Raw genomic sequence first — 20,414 nt, forward strand, 5'->3', positions numbered from 1 at the left:
ATTCCACACTGAATTTCATTGCAAACTTTTAGCAGGGTAGTTACGGTGGAGTGTTTGGGACGAAACCCAGACTGGAATTGGCTAGGGAAATTTGTCTTGGTGTAGAAATCGCTTAATTGGGAGTGGACATTTTTCCATAACTTTGGATAGAATTGGGAGAAGTGAGATTGGTCTGTAGTTTGAGACAGTGTTTTTGTCCCCACTTTTGAAGATTGGGACAACTCTGGCAGTTTTCCAGGTCTTAGGGATATGGCCTGCAGACAGGATAGAGTTGACTATGGACGCAATTGGTTTGGCAATGGCTGGGGCACCAATTCGTAGGAACCTAGATTGTAGTAAGTCGGGTCCACATTGGCTGCTTAGTTTTAGTTTGAGGAGCGCTTGTGTAATCTCCTCTTCAGATACTGGGCTAAATTGAAAATTGTGGGCAGTGTTGGGAGGGGGTGGGACTGTAGGGATACTCCCAGGATGAGATTCATGTTTGGGGTTTGTGCTGCGTTTTGCTAATAAGTTAGTAGCACACCCCACAAAGTAATCATTGAATGCATTTGCAATGTCAGTGGGGTTTGTCAGAGTAATATCCCCCTTAGTGATATTACTTGGTTGTTGATGGTTAGGAGGCTGGAATATATTGTTGATAACCTTCCAGAAGTTAGCTGGGTTTGATGTATTTTGGTGGAGATTGTCAGAGTAATATTGTGCTTTTGCGTGCCGTGTTTGCCTTGTGCACATGTTCCGCATGCATTTGTAGTGATTGAGATCCTTGGTAGTGCCAGTTACTTTGTAGCTTTTCCACAAGGCATCCCTGAACTGGTAGAGTGCTATAAGGTCAGGTGTTACCCATGGAAGGTGGGCCCCCCGTACCCTTATTTTGCGTAGTGGAGCATGGGTATCGCAGAGTTTTAAGAACTCGGATTGGAAATAGTCGAGCGCAGAATCGGGGTCGGGAATTAAATCGATTCTGTGCCATGGGCAGTTGGTAAGGTCATCCAGAAACTGTTGTGGGTTAAAGGTTTTAAATGTTCTAGTGAGGAGAACTTTAGGGCTTGAATGGGGCGGTTTAATTTTCCTTACACAGTACACTATTGCATGGTCACTGAAAATATCAGGAAGGATGCCAGAGGATTGGATTCTGCTGGGGTTTGAGGAGAGAATCCAGTCTAGCAAGGAATGGTTATGCGATTTCAGGTTTATCCGTGTGGGTTGGGAAATAAGTTGCGATAGGTTAAGTGACTTGAGTTGTATCTGGATTTTGTGGTTTTTAGGGTCAAGCCAATTGAAGTTGAAATCCCCAAGAACTAGCAGCTCACTCTTCTCATTCAGAGAGGAAATGGAGCCAAGAAAATGGGTGATATCAGTCAAGGATTGTAGAGGGGCTTTAGGGGGGCGGTAGATGCCAGCAAGCAAGATGGGCTTAGAAAAGGGGTGGCAGATTTTGCCCACTAGAGTTTCAAAAGTGGGTGGACTTGGTGGGCAATTTAACAGTGTAAATTGTAATGTGTCTGCAATATAAAATAACACCCCTCCTCCTCTCTTTGATCTATCTCTCCTAAAAATGGAGTATCCCTGAATGGCGATATTTGCATCAGGGGTTTTAGGGGATAGCCATGTTTCTGTAAGAACGATGGCTTTGGGTTTATGCATAAGGCACCATGCCCTTAGTTCACCCAGTTTGGGCAGCAGGCTCCGGATGTTTATATGGGCGACAGATAGCCCTTTTTGGAATTTAAAGGTGGAATTCACAGGGGCATGGGACAGAGTTGAACTGGGAGGACCTGGGTTAGTTTCAATATCACCTGCTAGAGAGAGTAATAGTATGACTAGAAATTTGGGTAGTTGTTTGCAAGTTGTAAATTTGTGGTGTTTTCCATTAGAGTGAGCAGTGGTTGGTGTGCTGGTTTTTAGAGTTCTCCACCAACATTCAGTAGATAGTGCAAGGCTTTTGAGTAGTCCAGGGTGTATGGTGATGTTGGGTGTGGGCCAGGATGGAGGAGTTTGTAGTGGATAGAGGGAGTAACATCTCCATGAGGCCAGGAGAAAGAAATGTTAAAATAAATAGCAGGTTCATGATGCCAGAGGTAGGCAGTGCTGCATGGAACTGTTGTGAGCAGAGTGAGTGTGTGCAGACTAAACATCAGGGGTGAGCCTGTACCTTGTCAAGTGTTTTGCTGCATTGCAATGCTAGGGTCAAATCAGGGTTTCAGTGTTTTGTGCAGTCAGTTTTGGGAGAGACTGCAGTAAATAAGTTGTAAAGGGGTGGGGGGTTGAAATAGGCAGGTTAGCAAGCATGGGATCATAGTGTGATCTGAATAGCTTACCGTTTGTTGTCTTGAGTTAAAGAGTGTGCAGTAGATGCAGTCCCCAGTCACCTCTAGTCTAACTGTATTTATCACTTAAAAGACTCACTTTAAATGCCTCGCTGCCATATGCAGTTCGTGCCCAATGCAGCAAAGGTGTTTGTTATATACATCTAAAACAGTCACATGACCCTCCCCCATCAGTCAGCTTGTTCCATTTGGTCAATTAACAGCACAGAGTTAAGAGGAGAAAAAAAAATACTTTTTACATTCAAACATACTAACTTATATCAATTCTACAAGGCCAGATTCAGTCTTATATACAGGGATTCACCATCAGGAACATACTTATATCAATTCTACAAGGCCAGATTCAGTCTTATACACAGGGTTTCACCATCAGGAACATACTTATATCAATTCTACAAGGCCAGATTCAGTCTTATACATAGGGTTTCAACATCAGGAACATACTTATATCAATTCTACAAGGCCAGATTCAGTCTTATACACAGGGTTTCACCATCAGGAACATACTTATATCAATTCTACAAGGCCAGATTCAGTCTTATACACAGGGTTTCACCATCAGGAACATACCTGTGAAGAGAATGCAATTAGATCCATGTCATATCAGCTGAGGTTATTGGTTATTGGTCTTGCATGAAGAAAGTGAGTATATTAACTATATATATATATTTATATTAACTGTAGTCTAACTGTATTTATCACTTAAAAGCCTCACTTTAAATGCCTCGCTGCCTAATGCAGTTCCTATTATATAGTTATATACTGTTGTAATATAAATATAAATATACAAAATATATATATACTACTGTATACTGTACGGCCTGAAAACATCAGCATACTGTTTCAGGTACAGTATTACAGTATTCTATCCTAATAAATAACTACGGCAGCTAAAATGTAGACTCCGGTACGTGGTTTTTTAAATCCGATTCAGCAATGTGCAGGCATTGTTACACAAAGCGATATTATCGAAATCCCTCCATTAGCCGTTTTCTTTTCTGATGAAAAACAAAAAGAAAAGTTTTACTGTAATGGTCAGCCCTCTAAAGACATTCCCAGCCAGTCCCACCAATAATTTTCTTGGGGGGCGTCTCCTGTTCACATGCGCACGCGCCTACCGTCGATGTAATGACACGCAAATGCGTTTCAAGAAGGTTCCAATGCGCATGCGCCTAGCATTCCACCAATTGTTCAGTATCTGCAGTACAGTACTGTAGAAGCCGCTCAGCCAATGATATTGCTTACAGGAGAATCGCTTGTCTTTCAAATCGCACCGATATTGATACTGTATTGTCAAAATAAAAAAAAACCACAGAAAATAATACGGCAGCAATACTAACAATACTCACCATAGAATTTCCCATTCAGCTGGCGCCGGCGCCCATCCACTGCCAGTCCAGTGTTCTTGATCATCCACGTCGATAGTTTGCAGTGGGACTAGTACACCTGTAGTGAGCTGATGAGGCTGGAAATTGCTTAGGTACATGCAAGCTTGATCGAAACTGCACGCGAAATTCGGCTCAGGCTTGCTGGATAGACAGCAAGGGTTGTCACTGACGGTGGGACCGTCATTGGAAGCCGTTGCTGGTACATTGCTTGGCAGCGACTGTCGTTTCTTAGTTGGTTTCAACATGACCTTTCGCCTTTTGACGTCATCATGATCATAGATACAGGAAAAAGCCGGTGATACACACCAATACCCTCCAACAAATTGTGGCTCAATACGATAAAAACAGGGATCGCTACATAACCTTTTCCTTACTGCACGCTTCCACGTATGAGGAGCTGGCGAAAATTTGTAAAAGTCATAGTTTTCGATAAAATACTGATAAATTTGAACAACTGTTGCCATCTTATCCTCTGTTGCATTAATCGCGGCCCATATCAAATACGCGTAACTTCTGTCGGGTTTTTGGAAAGCGGGCTGCACTTGAACACTCATGGCGGGCAGTGGGTCTCTGGACAATACTGTAACCGAAACTGGTCTTTGTCTTTCTTTATTATGAAAAGCCAAAATTGATACATTTTTACAACCTCTTCCTTCAGTCTCAAGGCCAAGTTACAATAGCACACTGTGGTATCTTTTTTACACGGAACACCTGCAAGTCGACACATTACTGAAGCGCATTCGCATTACAATTCATGAATATCTGCCATCTGGCGGACACGCGAAGAATTGCAACCTATTAAATCCGAACCAGTCTCAATAAAACGCATCAACCGCGCATGACCCGTGACTGGGGACGCAAAATGAACGCGGCATGCGGCAGGTGCAGTGTGTCGCATTCCAGGAAAAAGCCAGGGAAAAACCGGCGATGTGTTAGAATAAAAGCTGCCGCAGCAGTATGGTGGAGAATGTGGGTCGACACTAAAAAAAGTCTCTGGGTTTGCAAATAAATGCAGGGGTTTAAAATGGCCGCCCAGCCGAAGTAAAGAACAGATTGTGAGAAAAGTCTCTGTCATACTGTGTCATACTGTGTATGACTACCAGTTCAGCATAAAGCATACACAGGGAAAAGTGTGACAAGTATTGACGCTATAGCCCCTCCAGAGGTCAGGGTAATAAATACACTTGAAAATGCAAACATGAAGGAAAAATGTGTTTAATTTGTAATGTGTCTATCCAGTCGGTTAAGACGCCCCCATCATGACTCACTGTCCGGAAGAATTGCCTGGACTCTTGGGACGCTGTCCCCCATCTATCAGTTAAGCTATGTCTAAAGTCTGTGGCTATTATTGAATATCTAATGACCCTAAATGAGAGGGTCTTGTTTAAGCTGGGGAACCAGGTTAGTTAGGGAAGGGTCCCTTGAATTTGTTTTCCCAAATACGTTTTATCGTATCTATTGATGGTCAGATACCCATAACTCTGCATTTCCAACCTTTATACATGTTTGAGAGCCATATTGCACTTCTAACTCTGCTGCATGTGGCTTGTCCCAGAACACCCAGCAGGCCTGGGGACTTCCTATGAGATGCAATGAACCATGAATATTCGCTAAATGTGACCATGCTCCGTGTAACAAGATAACATCCCTTTGTGCAGACAAAGGGGAAAAGGGACTCACCAGAGACAGGAAATGGAACAGTTTCACTTTTTATTGGGGTCAGATGTTCCTCAGCGTTCGCCTCTTCCTTCTCTGACTTGGGGGCTTATGCAGAGAGCATAGATAAGGAAATAGCGCCATCTTCTGGCGAAAAAACTAGCCAGAAATCCTTAAATTCGGGAGAAAATGGCGCGATTTTTAAAAGTGGCCAGAAAATTTTTCAGAGGTGTAAAAGTCGGCAAACTCGTGGCGAGAACCTGGAACTCGCCATGCTAATATAGCGTGGTATTCCAGAAGCTCTGAATCGCTGGAACACGCCAATATGTGCCATAGTATGGCGAGTTCCAGGTTTCCAGGAAAAGATGGCAAGTTGCAATTTTTTGCTGTTCTCATGTTTACTCGTCCCCATCATTACTGTCATAAACGTTTATTTTGTACATGTTTTGTGGTGTCTCCACACTTTATTCCAGGGGGGCAGCTTATTCCAGGTGGGGGGGGAGCTTATTCCAGGGTGGCAGCTTATTACAGGGGGGGGGGGGGGAGTTTATTCCAGGGGGGCATCTTATTCCAGGGGGGGGGGCGGTTCATTCCAGGGGGGGCAGTTTATTCAAGGGGGGGCAGAATATTCCAGGGGGGGCCGAATATTCAAGGGGGGCCAGCTCTATCTCCGGCGGAGATATCCATGCCAGACGAAGCACAGGCTGTGGTACTTGCCCGTCAGGGAAGACGGGCCGATCACTGGCCCGCGGCGTTGGTAAAAAAACACTTTTGCCCACGGCACGCGTGTTATCCACCCTGGCCGGCAAACATGGAGAGACCATGGAGTGTCGTTAATTTGATTACGCAGGGTTTTTACCTTGACAGGGGGGTGGATCCATGCAGGGTGGGGGGAGAGAGGGCGAGATGGGGGGGGGGAGAGAAGGCGAGATGGGGGGGGGAGAGGGCGAGATGGGGGGGGGGGAGGGAGGGCGAGATGGGGGGGGGGGAGGGAGGGCGAGATGGGGGGGGGGGAGAGAGGGCGAGATGGGGGGGGGGGTGGGAGGGAGGGCGAGATGGGGGGGGGGGGGAGAGAGGGCGAGATGGGGGTGGGGGGGGTGGGAGGGAGGGCGAGATGGGGTGGGGATAGATGGATGGGGGGGGGGTTATCAAAATGATCCCAATACGGAATAGGGTCTGTGGGGCTTCTTTCCCAAATGAGACAGGAGAGGGGTATGGAGCATAGGGTGCTGTGCTGGGGGGTAGGGAGGGTATCTGGGGGTACACACGATCCTTGTGGTAAACCCCCACATGCTGTGTTGGGTGGCGCGGGTACTTGGAGGTATTCCGTGCCGGGTGGCGCGGGTACCTGGGGGTATTCCGTGCCGGCTGCCGCGGGTACTTGGGGGTATTCCGTGCCGGGTGGCGCGGGTATCTGGGGGTATTCCGTTCCGGGTGGCGCGGGTACTTGGGGGAATTTTAAATTCCCCCGCTTACCGCCGACACAGGACGGTCACGTGAGCCGTTCGCCCAATTAGGGCGAACCAGCTCCGATACGTCACTGGCCCGCCCCCGGCCAATGACGCGGCCGGCCCCGGTCCGCCACCTTAAGCTCTGTCTCCCCTTCTGCCCCGATCCATGTATCCTCTGTGTGTGTGTGTGTATGTGTGTGTGCATTGTGTGTGTGCATTGTGTGTGTGTATGTGTATGCATGTGTGTGGGTGTATGTCTATGTGTATGCATGTGTGTGTGTGTGTGTGTGTGTGTGTGTGTGGGTGTGGGTGTATGTCTATGTGTGTGCACTGTATGTGTATGCATGTGTGTGTGTGCATTTCTGTGTGTTTCTGTGTGTCTGTGTGTATGCATGTGTGTGTGTGCCTTTCTGTTTGTGTGTGAGTGTGTCTGTGTGTATGTGTATGCGTGTGCGCGTGTGTGTCTGCGTAACTCAATATTGTTATCAAAGTTGCACAATGTTAATAAATAATGTATTCTCACAACATGCCTTTTGTTTTATTTGTAAAATATTATCTAATAAACACACACACACACACACGCACACACACACACAGGTTCCCTACTGACACACACACACTCACAGCTACTAAGTGACACACATACAATGTTGTCTATCTAGCTCGCGCTACGGTATGGCGAGTTTAAGGCAAATCTGAACTCGCCGAAATGTTCTCTGCATAAGACCTTAACTAACGGCAATTCTGTGGCTATTTTATAGCCGTTTTACAATTTTTTAACGTTCCTCTCTGCATAAGCCCCTTAATCTCTAAACTCTCCAGTACAACCACTTGGAAACCTGGCAACATGAAAAGGAAAATCCATCATGTAAAGCTGGGAGTGGGCGCTTCTTGTGATATCAATATAAAGAAATACTCTATACTGATCCCTATGGGGGAGGGGTGAAGTGATTGATTTTACTTTGTTATTAACCCTTTGAGTGCAAATAAGTTTTTACCCCTGAGTGCTGAAAACATTTCGGAGCTACCAATGTTCAAACCTCAATAACAATAATATTCCCAATATAACCTTAGACAAATGATTTTTTTCAGTAGGACAGGTATCTTATTATTGTATGCATGCTTTAATATTATTTCCCAAAATATTTTAGACCTTTCAGTCCATTTTTAAACATATTGAATAAAGACAAGTGAGGATGTAAGGGTACTTACCACAAACAGGAAATGCATCTATTTCTTCCTTTATTGGGGTCAGATGTTCCTCAGTGTTCGCCTCTTCCTTCTCTGATTTAATCTCTAAACTCTCCGGCACAATCACTGGGAAACCTGGCAACAAGAAAAGGAAAATCCATCATGTAAAGCTGGGAGTGGCAGCGCTTCTTGTGATATCACCTCCTCTGATATTGGTATAATATAATACCTCTTGTAAAGAAATGTATTACTAGCCCTTCTGGCAGAAAATAACAGGAGAAGATATATTATCTTCTTACCTGCTGATAGTTCAATAAGAAAACAAGATTAGTTTGGGTGTTTGACTCGCATAACTGCCAAATAATCAGATATTCCCCTCTTGCAGATTTCAAAGACACCAAAATATCTTCTCAACTCACTAAACAAGCGTGGATCCATGCTGGGAGTGGGCAGCGCTGCTCTGGAGGTGCTGGCAGTGGGCAGCGCTGCTCTGGAGGTGCTGGCAGTGGGCAGTGCTGCTCGGAGGTGCTGGCAGTGGGCAGTGCTGCTCTGGAGGTGCTGGCAGTGGGCAGCGCTGCTCTGGAGGTGCTGGTAGTGCTGCTCTGGAGGTGCTGGCAGTGGGCAGTGCTGCTCTGGAGGGGCTGGCAGTGGGCAGTGATGCTCTGGAGGTGCTGGCAGTGGGCAGTGCTGCTCTGGAGGTGCTGGCAGTGGGCAGCGCTGCTCTGGAGGTGCTGGCAGTGGGCAGTGCCGCTCTGGAGATGCTGACCGGAGGTTACTTAATCCATATGTGTTGGATTTTAGAATGTGCCTGTATATAAAACAGAATTGGAATGATTAGTTTTTTGAACACATATACCGCATTTAGTATCAGCTCTTTCAAACCTAAATTATTAACCCCAAAGGAGTTGGAGAAGACAGGGGCACCAAAAAACCCATATGGTCCATTCGCAAACAGGCACTTAATTTCAGACACTGCAAAACTTTAATGGCTCAGGATTGTGTCACAACATAACCATCTAGAAAAGTATAAAGAGTTTATTATTTGTTTTGTTTTTCTAAGCAGAGTTATGTGAAATAATTATATAAACTTGCGTAAGATGGCATTAAAAATGAGTTAGTATGTATCTTCTGTGCAAGGGGGGAGAATGCTATAAAGGTTGGAGGAGATTTTAAACTAGGATGGAGGAGGTCTCCTATCTCCCCTCACTGAGTATCAGTTGCATAGTGTGATGAAACGCGTCAGGGTATGCCAATTACGACACTACGTGATCACGCAAGTGCACGCTTTACGGCCGGAGCGTGCAGGGAGCTGTATTGAGGCTGCCTTACTCGTAAGCTACACTGTAAGCAGACATGCGGAACACAATCTGTGGGACGAAATAGAGGATGAACTTTTTCTGGTGATTCGGCAAGAACTTTCCTTTGGACTGTCCACGTGATCCGGGACGGTGCTTACCTCATGGTGATGATATCACAAATCGCTTGTTACATACAGGCATACCCCAGTTTAAGGACACTCACTTTAAGGACAATCGCGAGTAAGTACATATCGCCCAATAGGCAAACGGCAGCTCACGAATGCGCCTGTCAGCATGTCCTGAACAGTAATACTGGCTCCCTACCTGTACTGAAGCTGTGTGCAAGCGGGGAGACTATAGAGCCTGTTGCAAATGCGTTATTTACATCAGTTATGCACGTATATGACGATTGCAGTACAGTACATGCATCGATAAGTGGGAAAAAGGTAGTGCTTTACTTTAAGTACATTTTCGCTTTACATACATGCTCCGGTCCCATTGCGTACGTTAAAGCGGGGTATGCCTGTACTACCTTTGTGAGTGTTTTTAATCCCTTCCCCTATCCCTATTTTTATTAAATGTACAAGTTTACGCTATGAGGTGTGCGCTCTCTGTTCTCTTTTCGTTCCCATAGAATCATCATTGGAACTGGTTATTCCATTTGAGAGCAGCCATGGACCCCTGGACCTTTATTTGTTCTGTTGAACCTATCAGGACTCAATTTAGGGTTGGACTTTTGCACATGTTTTTATTTGATATCCTATCTAATATATGCATTTGCACTCTTTTATGTACCTTAGAGTGTAATCTGTCAGTTTGTTTCAGCAATTGTGCACTACACCAACAGAGGTATCTGTATCACATAGGCTTCTATGCAAATGTTAGAATTATTATTTATCACTTTTAGACGCTATTGCACATATATTATATATACACACATACACCAGTCCCCTAGTGGCGCTACCTTATACACACACATATATACACACACATATACAATTAGTACTTCCTCTTTCTTAGAGCTTTTCTGCTATAACAGACCTTTTCTGTTTGTTCCTCTTACCGGAAACGTCTCTTCAATCAAAATATGATCTGAGACTTCTCACATCAGCTGTTTGAGGAGCATTGCATCATGGGTCAAGAGTTGCTGATGGAGCAGGATTTGGAGGGTGAATACAGCAAAGGCAACAAACACATTAGTTGTACAGTATGTTATTTAATTATGTATTTTTTGTAGGCTGCCCATTAACTGCCAATGTTCTTATCTATGCCCCTTTATGGGTATAGATAATCAGTGACAAGCAATGCATATTTAGGCAAATGCTTGTTTTATTTAAACAGAGAGGCTGCTCCATTCCCAAATGTCAGTACGCCCCTGGGCGTGGAAAATTGAAGCTGATGCCACGAAAATCGGCAGAGCAGAAAAATATGATGGAGACATTGATGCAAACTCAGAGCTTCAACCTCTTTCCTGTGCTTGCTCTAAGTGGAGAAATTGCAGGATCAAGCTGAATTTTCAAAAATAAAATGGAACAAGCTCTGAAGCCATTGGAGGTCAAAGATAGAGATTACAAAACGAAGACACTTGAGGGGACTCAGCACTTTGGACGTCACCAGAGATGGAAGCCAGGAATCGAGAGAGCTCCTGGGACCCTCACATGAATAATAATAATAAATAATACAAGTTTCCCCAACAAAAAAGGTACAAGAAGCATCACAAAACCCCAGAACCAAACCAAGATGTCAGTAAAGTATAAAAAACCCACGGCAAAGGAACCTACGTGCTTCTTTGGAGGCTCTCAGCGTGCAGCCGACCATGAGGGAGTAGATCTTGGAGCAGATAAAGCATGTGAGCAGGAAGATCAGGCTGGGGAGGGCCACTTGAAGAGGGTTCATCGAAGAGCTCTTTAAAAACGACAACACAATCATAACTCCGCTCAGCAGTCAAAGAATTTAAAGAAGAAATTGCAGTATTGAGCCAGCGGACCACAGACCTACAGTCCAAAATGGAGGACTCCCTCCAGCTGCAAGCACTAACAGATGACGAAATCCTGAAACTGATTTCATAGTTCAAACTCCTCAAAGAAGCCCAAGAAAATAGGGAGAGGAGACAGAACGTTAGAATCCGGAATATCCCGGAAACTATTCCTATGGATGGCCTACGCCCCCATCTTAACAGATTATTTAAAAACATTGCTCCATCGCTGGAAGAAAGATATTGAGATGGAAGGGGCCCACAGGGCCTTAGGCCCTAGATCAGAAGAGCCCAAGAGATGCATGGACGTGATCGTCAAGATGCATCATTACACCACTCAAGAAAGAATCATCAGATGCTGCAGGGAAAGAGGGGACATCCACTTCGAGAACAACCTTCAAATATTCAACGATCTTGCTAAAGAAACAGTGACCAGACGGAGAGACCTAAAACCAGTGACTTCCCTCTTGAGAGAGAGGGGAATCAAATACAGATGGGGCTTCCCATTCAAAGTAATGGTCATAAAAACGGAAAACAATTCATCCTGAGTTATCCAGAAGAAAGTCCAAAATTCCTACATACCTCCAAGGCCCAAACATCAGAGCCCAGAACGGCAAAAAGTCCCCCACGCACCTCAGAATGGTTAGCCTCATAGAATCACCTTAGACCCACTAGCAAGAAATAGGAGCCGACCCCACCCCCTTTACACCCCCTTCCCCTGCTCAGCGACTTACCAAAGACCCCAGCCTCAACAAAAGAAAAGAACCACAACCACAAGGAAAAAAGAAAGATCCAATAAAAAAAAAAACCCACAAACAACAAGCAAAAGGTCCAAATAGAAACATAAGAAGCGTTTGCCTACCTCTCCGCTTGGGCTGGCGGGACATCATAGGACCCACCCAGTCCTGGGGATTAGAAGATCAACGCAGAGTACACCCGTGCCCACGAGCGCAACAAAGGAGATCCGAATTGGCGAGAAACATGTGGGCTCCAGAGCTCCAAGCGTGGCTGGAGTCCCAAGCGCTGCAGGAGAGCGGGCACACCACACGGGTTCAAGGGGGACATCCATACCGGACATGCTTCCTCTCCCCCTGACCCCCCTCAGTGCTCCATAACAAAACTCCCTCCATGCCCCAGCTCCATACCCCGTTCCCCAATTCCCCCTGTGCCCTGCACCCCAACCCCCATGTCCATGCCCAAAACTACGGGTGGAGGCCGCAACCGTCCTGGGCCTGGAACGACGTGTTCGCGGGCGGGAGAGGTGGAAGAGACCTGGGTGGCCGGTCAGAGGAGCGCCAGCGAGCCAGGAGAGGAGGCGCAAGGGGGACATGGAAGATCGTGGGGGACGGGGGTGACTGGGAGAGCAGCGTAAGGGCTCCGGAGCTCTGCAGGAGATCCGGAGGCTCCCTCCCCTTCCATGCTGGAGCTCTGTGCTCTGCCGGAGAGCCGGATGCTTCCCCCCCCCCCCTCCATGATGGCACGGGTCTCTGAGCTCTGCTGTAGAGCCGGACGCTTCCCCCCCTCCCCTCCAAGATGGCACCGGGTCTCTGAGCTCTGCTGTAGAGCCGGACGCTCCCCCCCCCCCTCCCCTCCAAGATGGCACCGGATCTCTGAGCTCTACTGTAGAGCCGGACGCTTCCCCCCCTCCCCTCTCCTCCATGCCCTGTGCCCCAACCCCCTCATCCAGATCTGCGGGAGGGGACCGCGACCATCCGAAGTCAGGGCGAGGGACCCTAGGGAGGGGTGAGAGACAGGTGCCCGGTCTGAGGCTAGCCAGGAGTGGAGGCAGCATAGCAAAGACGCCCGGCCCAACCAACAACCCCAGCTACAACACCGGATGAAACCTTGCAGACACGCACAACCAGGTACGATACCCCTGATAAATGGGCTTCAGCCAAGCGCCGACCTGGGGTCCATGGTGGGTGGTGGATAATTGGCCCGGCACAAATGCCAGGCCAGGACTTGAGCCCGATACCAGTGGTACCGAGCAGAGCTCCGTCCCCCCCACTCTAGAAAGTTAAGATGGCCAACCAGCTGTATCATTATCGTTAGCATAAATGAGGATTTAGAGGATCTTCAGAGGGGCCCAAAAGTAAAAATAATGCTAAATGTAGTGTCAAATGCAGTGGGGGATGTTAGATAAAAGAAAACTTGGGCGCTACCTCAATGGCAGATAGAAAAAAGTAAGATAGTAATAAATATTACCGTCGTTTTAATGTCTCCCAAGTGGACCCCAAATAATGGGGGCACTTGATGTAATGTAGGCTCCTGCAGCTCAACCCCACTAGGATCTATCCAGGATCCTTAGGTATATGTGAACAATAGAAACATTGGGGAGCACAAGATAAATAAACAAATTATTCAATCAACATATTTGAATCAACTTGCAGATCTCAATGATGGAATGGCAATGAGTATAACCAGACCACCATAGTACTCAGTGTAATGTACAAGGGTTGTAAACGAGTCAATACACTCACACTGGTATTAGCAGAACCAGACTGGGATAGAAATGTAATATAATATAGCATTACTTACACGGCCATGTGTATTACTTGATCCCTTAAATGTTTTCTTTCCTCCAAACTTCTGTCCAACAGGTGGGTCTTATCCTGGTGTTCTGGTGTTCAGCCTCACACTTGGCTTTTTGAACCGAAGAGTGCTGTTCACACATCCTCGTCACGTAATCCTCCCCGTAATAAGGTCTCATGTATGGAGAGTATATTAGGTTCAAATATAATCCATTTATTAGCATAGTAAAAATATACACTCACATGAATAAGTCCTGGTCAGCAACTGTACACATCCGTACGGAAACCTCCTTTGGACAAAATTCGAGCAACGGATTTCTCCGTTAATGCAGCCTTGTAAGGCTCAGGTGTACACCGGACGCCGAAGCAGGAATTTTCTATAATGGAAGAGTGCACGGACCTTTACAGTTGGTGATCAGGACTTTTTCATGTGAGTGTATATTATTACTATGCTAATAAATGGATTATATTTGAACCTAATATACTCTCCATACATAAACTATAGACAAATATTAAGAATGGCACAAAGCAGGGCTGCCCCCTATCTCCCCTCCTCTTTGCTCTATCAATTGAGCCTCTGGCCTCAAAGATCAGAAAGCACCCAGTTATTCAAGGAATAAACATAGGTGACAATAATTACAATATATCGCTGTTCGCAGATGATGTCATTCTAACCTTAGCCAACCTACTGATCTCTCTACCAAATCTGCTGAAGTCACTAGAGAAATGTAGTGGGCTATCAGGATACAAAATCAACAAAGAACAAATCAGAAGCCTTGAATCTGTCCCTCCCACACCCCGAGATCCAAATTCTACAACAAAAATTCAAGTTTAAATGGCGACCAACTCATATTAAATATCTAGGGGTCAACATCTCTAAAAACTACAAATTGCTCTATCAAAACAACTACTGTTCTCACTGAGTTAGTCAGCCCTCAAAAGAGCAGTGATAAGTCGTGGACCATGAGTAGTCTTAGAGGTCTCTTACAAACCATAGCCGATTGTGTGGCACCTTCAGCCCAGGTTGACACTGTTGTTACAATGCCATTTATGACTGTGGGCGACCAGTTGATTACTAAACCCCCTGATATTAATGACTCTTAATGCATGGGCAAAAGCCTGTCCTGATACCACTAAACACCCTGAAGCAGCAGTAAGGTATCTTAAAAGGTATGCAAAGGGGATGAATTTGCTTGGGGCTGATTTTATTTTTCTGTTAGACACAGTCACTAAACATACAGGAATTAAATGGTCCACGCGTTGTGACAATCTAAAGAGTGACTATGATAGACCCACTGATGTAAAGGGTAATATGTGGGCACAGGCAGATTGGATCGGCGAGTTGTGTAAACAGGTTTTAAAGGTTCTGATTGATGAACATGGGTCTAGGCAAGATATCTCAGAGGCTATAGCCTGTGTCCAGAAATCACATGAGTCAGTCACAGAGTTTTTAAGGAGATTTAAAGAGTGTTGGAAGAATGATTGTGGTCTGTCACTAGAGGATGCTCTTGGTCCATTGTATATTCAACATGCAATTAATAATATGCTACCTACCAATGCACAAACTGTTCGGATGTGTGTTGACAACTGGCATAAATTGAAAATTATAAAACAAAAATTGTGAGGCGCTTCCGATAAAGATGTGATAAAAATAAAAATAAATATATAGTGATATTGATATATATCAATATAAATATATCGTGATAAATATATAACCAGTGTTCAAAAATTATAATAGTAAAGTTCGCTGCTCAACCCTCTTAGGAGAAGATCCAGTTCCTCCTCTCTTGACTGTTTGGAAGAAGCTTGTGGGGAGCGCAGAGTTTCACCATGTAAAGGGAATGAAATATACAATAGTGTAATATACTGTATCCTAAACACCTATAACAATGTGCATGGGGATCGAGATTAAGAACTCACATTCTCCCAGACAAATAACAGCATTGGAAGACAATATGTAGACTCTGTAGTTTGCAGGGGGGGTCTTGCTTAGAATCCTCTCCCTGGTATCAGTGGAACTGAACCCTCGGTGAAAACAGAAACTACTCTAGTGCAACATTGTATGTTCACTAATGATATATTCAATAAAAACAGTGGTAATCCACAATTACATAAGCACCATGTGCATAGACACGTAACAATCAAATCGCAGCAGCAGTATACACCATCTACCCCACTCCCGGGATCGCGTCGCCTCACTTCCGGTCCGGCCCGTCGCGTCACTTCCGGTTTCGCGATCGATATTGAAATGGATCCACACGGGTTCAGGGGCATGGGGGGCACACTCTGGGTTGCTGCTAGTCCACTCTACGCGTTTCGCTGGCATGCCAGCTTCTTCAGGAGTCCGATCGGGAGTGGGGTAGATTGTGTATACTGCTGCTGCGATTTGATTGTTACGTGTCTATTCACATGGTGCTTATGTAAGTGTGGATTACCACTGTTTTTATTGAATATATCATTAGTGAACATACAATGTTGCACTAGAGTAGTTTCTGTTTTCACCGAGGGTTCAGTTCCACTGATACCAGGGAGAGGATTCTAAGCAAGACCCCCCCTGCAAACTACAGAGTCTACATATTGTCTTCCAATGCTGTTATTTGTCTGGGAGAATGTGAGTTCTTAATCTCGATCCCCATGCACATTGTTATAGGTATTTAGGATATATTACACTATTGTATATTTCATTCCCTTTACATGGTGAAACTCTGCGCTCCCCACAAGCTTCTTCCAAACAATAAATTGAAAATATCTGATTGGGAGCAAGCGTGCAGAATTAAAGATGCAGCAGGTGTTTTTTCCCCTCTTAAAGTAAATAAAAAAGAAAATGCAAGTATGTGTTTTGACGATGGCAGGTGTAGAGGAAGAGGACGAGGTAGAAATCAGGGTAGAAGGTTTTTTGCCGAACCACGTAACCAGTCTGGAGGTAGACCTAAAATAATGGGGCTTGTTTTAATTGTGGTAATTTTGGCCATTGGCACCGAGTGTCCCCAACCCCCTCAAAACCAGGGTGGTTCCCAAGATACACCACACCTTAGGGCAACACTGACATTCACAAAAACCCTAATCAACCTATGTGGGCACGTCCCTATTATCGGGGTCCTCCGGCAGGTCATGATCTCCGGGTGCAGTGGAAACCCAACAACCCACAATAGGGGGGCCGGAGGATGGAACCCCTCGCTTGTTATCTTACCCAATTGTACTCTCGCTGGGAAACGTTGCCTCTGACTACTCTTGCTGTAGATGGCAAGATGTATGATTTTTTTAGTAGACAGAGGAGCAACTAAGTCTTCCATTTCTCAGAGAGAATACAACGGGCTAGTGTCAAACACAAGTGAGTCCTCTACCGGTGTAGGCGGGGTTCCAATTGAATGCAAAGTAACCATGGCTAGAGGCAATGATTTGGCTGACACAGTTGCTAAGAAGGCCGCATTGTTAGATCATTTTCACCCCCAGTATGACACGTCTCACTTTTTGCAGGTCTCGCTGGCTATGACCGCCCCGATTCCTGAGTCCGATATCTCCTCCTTACAGGCTTTGGCCTCTGAGGATGATGTCACTTTCTGGAAAAAGAAGGGTCTGACCATCGATGAACATTCTCTATGGTCAGACAAGGAGGGTAAGGTGGGGATACCGCGCATGGCGGCCCCCATTTTCATCAGCCATTTTCACGGTTTTGGTCATATTGGTAAAAAGCAGACATGTAAAAATATTCAATCTCGTTTTGCTATAAAAGATTTACCTGTATTGGTGGAAACACAATTATCGCGATGTCTCACATGTGCAAGGAACAACCCCACAGGCACCATTCACGGAATACACGAACATTTGCCACCCCCTGAGGGCCCTATGCAACAGTTACAGATAGATTTTACACACATGCCCAAGGCTAAGGGAAGTTTGCAGTACTTACTGGTTATTGTGGATCAATTTTCTAAATGGGTAGAGGCATTTCCTACATCTAAGGAAGATGCCAAGACGGTAGCCAAGATTTTGTACAAAGAAATTATCCCTCGTTTCGGATGCCCTTTAACTATCAATAGCGATCAGGGAACCCCTTTTACGGCAAAACTTAACCAGCATATCTGTAACATGATCTGCATTGATTGGAAATTCCACATCCCATATCATCCTCAATCCTCAGGCCAAGTGGAAAGGACTAACCGTACAATAAAAGATAAGATTAGGAAAGGTACCGGAGGGACTTTCCATAATTGGCCAGATCACCTGCCCGCTGTATTAGTGGAAATAAGGATGACCCCTAATAAGACAACTGGGCTCTCCCCATTTTAAATACTAATGGGTAGGCCATTCCCTACCCCATGGACAAAGACTCATGGGGTACCAAAAACAAAGGGCGACCTGAATTGTACAATACAGGAATATGTAATACACCTTGTTGACAAGTTGAATGGCATCTATGGTGATGTATCTATGTCTCTTCCTTGTCCCACAGGTACGCCAACACACCCTTTCAAACCAGGTGACACGGTCCTGGTCAAGCAACTGTTCAAAAACAAGACGCTGGATCCTCCCTTCGGCAAACCAACCACCATCATCGCCGTCACCCATACTGCAATCTTGACAGAAGACAGCCCAACATGGATACACGCAAGCTGTGTGAAGACCGCACCAATTGGTTCCCATGGTCCACCCATCCTGGACCCGTCGGCAAGCTCCTAATATTTACCATGTGGTTATTATAATAGCTATAATCTGGGGACTAATTGCGGGTCTAACTGCCTGTTATATGCAACACACGGAGACATACACATAAATGTTACACCCACCAGTTGTATGTTCAATTGTACAGAATATTCTGAGCGACACAAAAAGGGAGTTACATGCAACCTCATGGGAACAAGATAATATATATCAAAACAGCAATGGCAGTGCATAAAGAGGTTAGACCAAATGAGTCATGTTGGATTTGTGGACACGGGCCCCAAAGTCTAAATTTTGGTTACCCTTATGTGCCCATCCCAATTAGTTATCAAGAGCTTAGGATGCTCACTTCTGATAAACTGTCATGGAATTTTACAGCAAACCATTCTACTCCAGATAAGAAAGAGCCAGCCAAGTTACACCTTAGTCAGAAAGTACAGGAAGGAGCTATATGTTATCATAATTTCCAAGGGAAGGTGTTACACCAAGTATGTCAACACTCACCTGTTATGTTAAGGTACAATTAACCAGTTCAGAAAAGAGGTGAAATATACATACTCCGGGACTCCGTAGAAATTAAACTAGACCAGTGTTTCCCAAACTTTTTTTCCCGTGACCCGGTTATTTTTTAACTTCTCCTTCGTGACCCACTAAAAATTTTATCGCCTATAGGTAAAATAAAACCGTTATGAATGTCCACACAGATTTCATATATTCTCCCAATCCCCTCTATTCTCTCTCTCCTTCCCCCCCACCCTCTCTCTGACCTGCACAGACGCACACAGTCACTGACCTACAGACACTCACACAGACAGACCAAACACACACAGCCACTGCTGACCTGCACAGACACACACACAGCCACTGATACACAGTGGCTGTGGCTGATACACACACACACAGATCCATACACACATACATATATACACACACACACACTCTCTCCCCCATACACACACACAGATACATACACACATACATATATACACACACTCTCTCCCCCATACACACACACAGATACATACACACATACATATATACACACACACTCTCTCCCCCATACACACACACAGATACATACACACACAGATACATACACACACACAGATACATACACACACACACACACAGATACATACACACACACAGATACACACACCCACTCTCTCCCCCATACACACACACACAGCCACTGATACACAAACACTCCCCTATATATATATATATATACACACACTATCTCTCCCCTATACGCACACACACGCAGCCACTAATACACTCACCTATACGCACACACTGATACACTCTCTCTCTCTCTCTCTCTCTCTCCCCCCTACACACACACACACACACACACACACACACACACACACACACACACACACACTCTCTCCCCTATATATTACACACGCACGCACCCACTGATGCACACACTCTCTCTCCCCCACACACACACACACTCTCCCCTATACACACACACACTCCCCTATACACCCACACAGCCACACACTCCCCTATATATACACACACACACACAATTTATTTCAGAGGCAGCGATGGATGTGAGTAAGTGGAGGGGGGGGGGGGGGGGGAGAGAGGAAAGGCCTGCGATCCGAGCAGGCGGCTCCACGCCTCCCCCTGCACCCTCTGCCCGCCAGCGACCGCGCAGCCACCACTGCCCACCCCCTGCGCCTATCTCCCGCACCAAGGGGACTGAGGGGAAGGGAGCGCCAGGAACGGAGGCACAGGTGCGCCCCCGCACCACTTCCTACCTCCTATCATGCCGGGCATCGTGTCCTGTTGGGGGCGGAGCATGTCATGGGTGGCAACATCATCCCCAACAACCCCAACAACCCCAGCAATAGCAGCCTGCCCCACGTCAGCACTGTCCCGCACCTCACCTCAGGCCGCCGCATGGAGGGAGGGAGGGCCGCC

The 20,414-nt window shown here is 45.8% G+C and overlaps 1 protein-coding gene across 1 annotated transcript in view; it reads right to left on the minus strand.

Moving 5' to 3' along the window:
• The window catches only part of LOC142488042 (uncharacterized), a 56,903-nt gene that overhangs the window by 14,633 nt on the left and 21,856 nt on the right, over window positions 1-20,414 (minus strand). The window contains exons 2-3 of the mRNA XM_075588391.1: window positions 8,433-8,821; window positions 8,035-8,148 (exon numbers count right to left, since the gene is read on the minus strand). Of these exons, the coding sequence (XP_075444506.1) occupies window positions 8,035-8,148; window positions 8,433-8,451 (133 nt within the window). The 5' untranslated portion in view covers window positions 8,452-8,821. The remainder of the gene's footprint in view (window positions 1-8,034; window positions 8,149-8,432; window positions 8,822-20,414) is intronic.

This window comes from Ascaphus truei, chromosome 2 (assembly GCF_040206685.1).
Source record: "Ascaphus truei isolate aAscTru1 chromosome 2, aAscTru1.hap1, whole genome shotgun sequence".
NCBI lineage: Eukaryota > Metazoa > Chordata > Amphibia > Anura > Ascaphidae > Ascaphus > Ascaphus truei.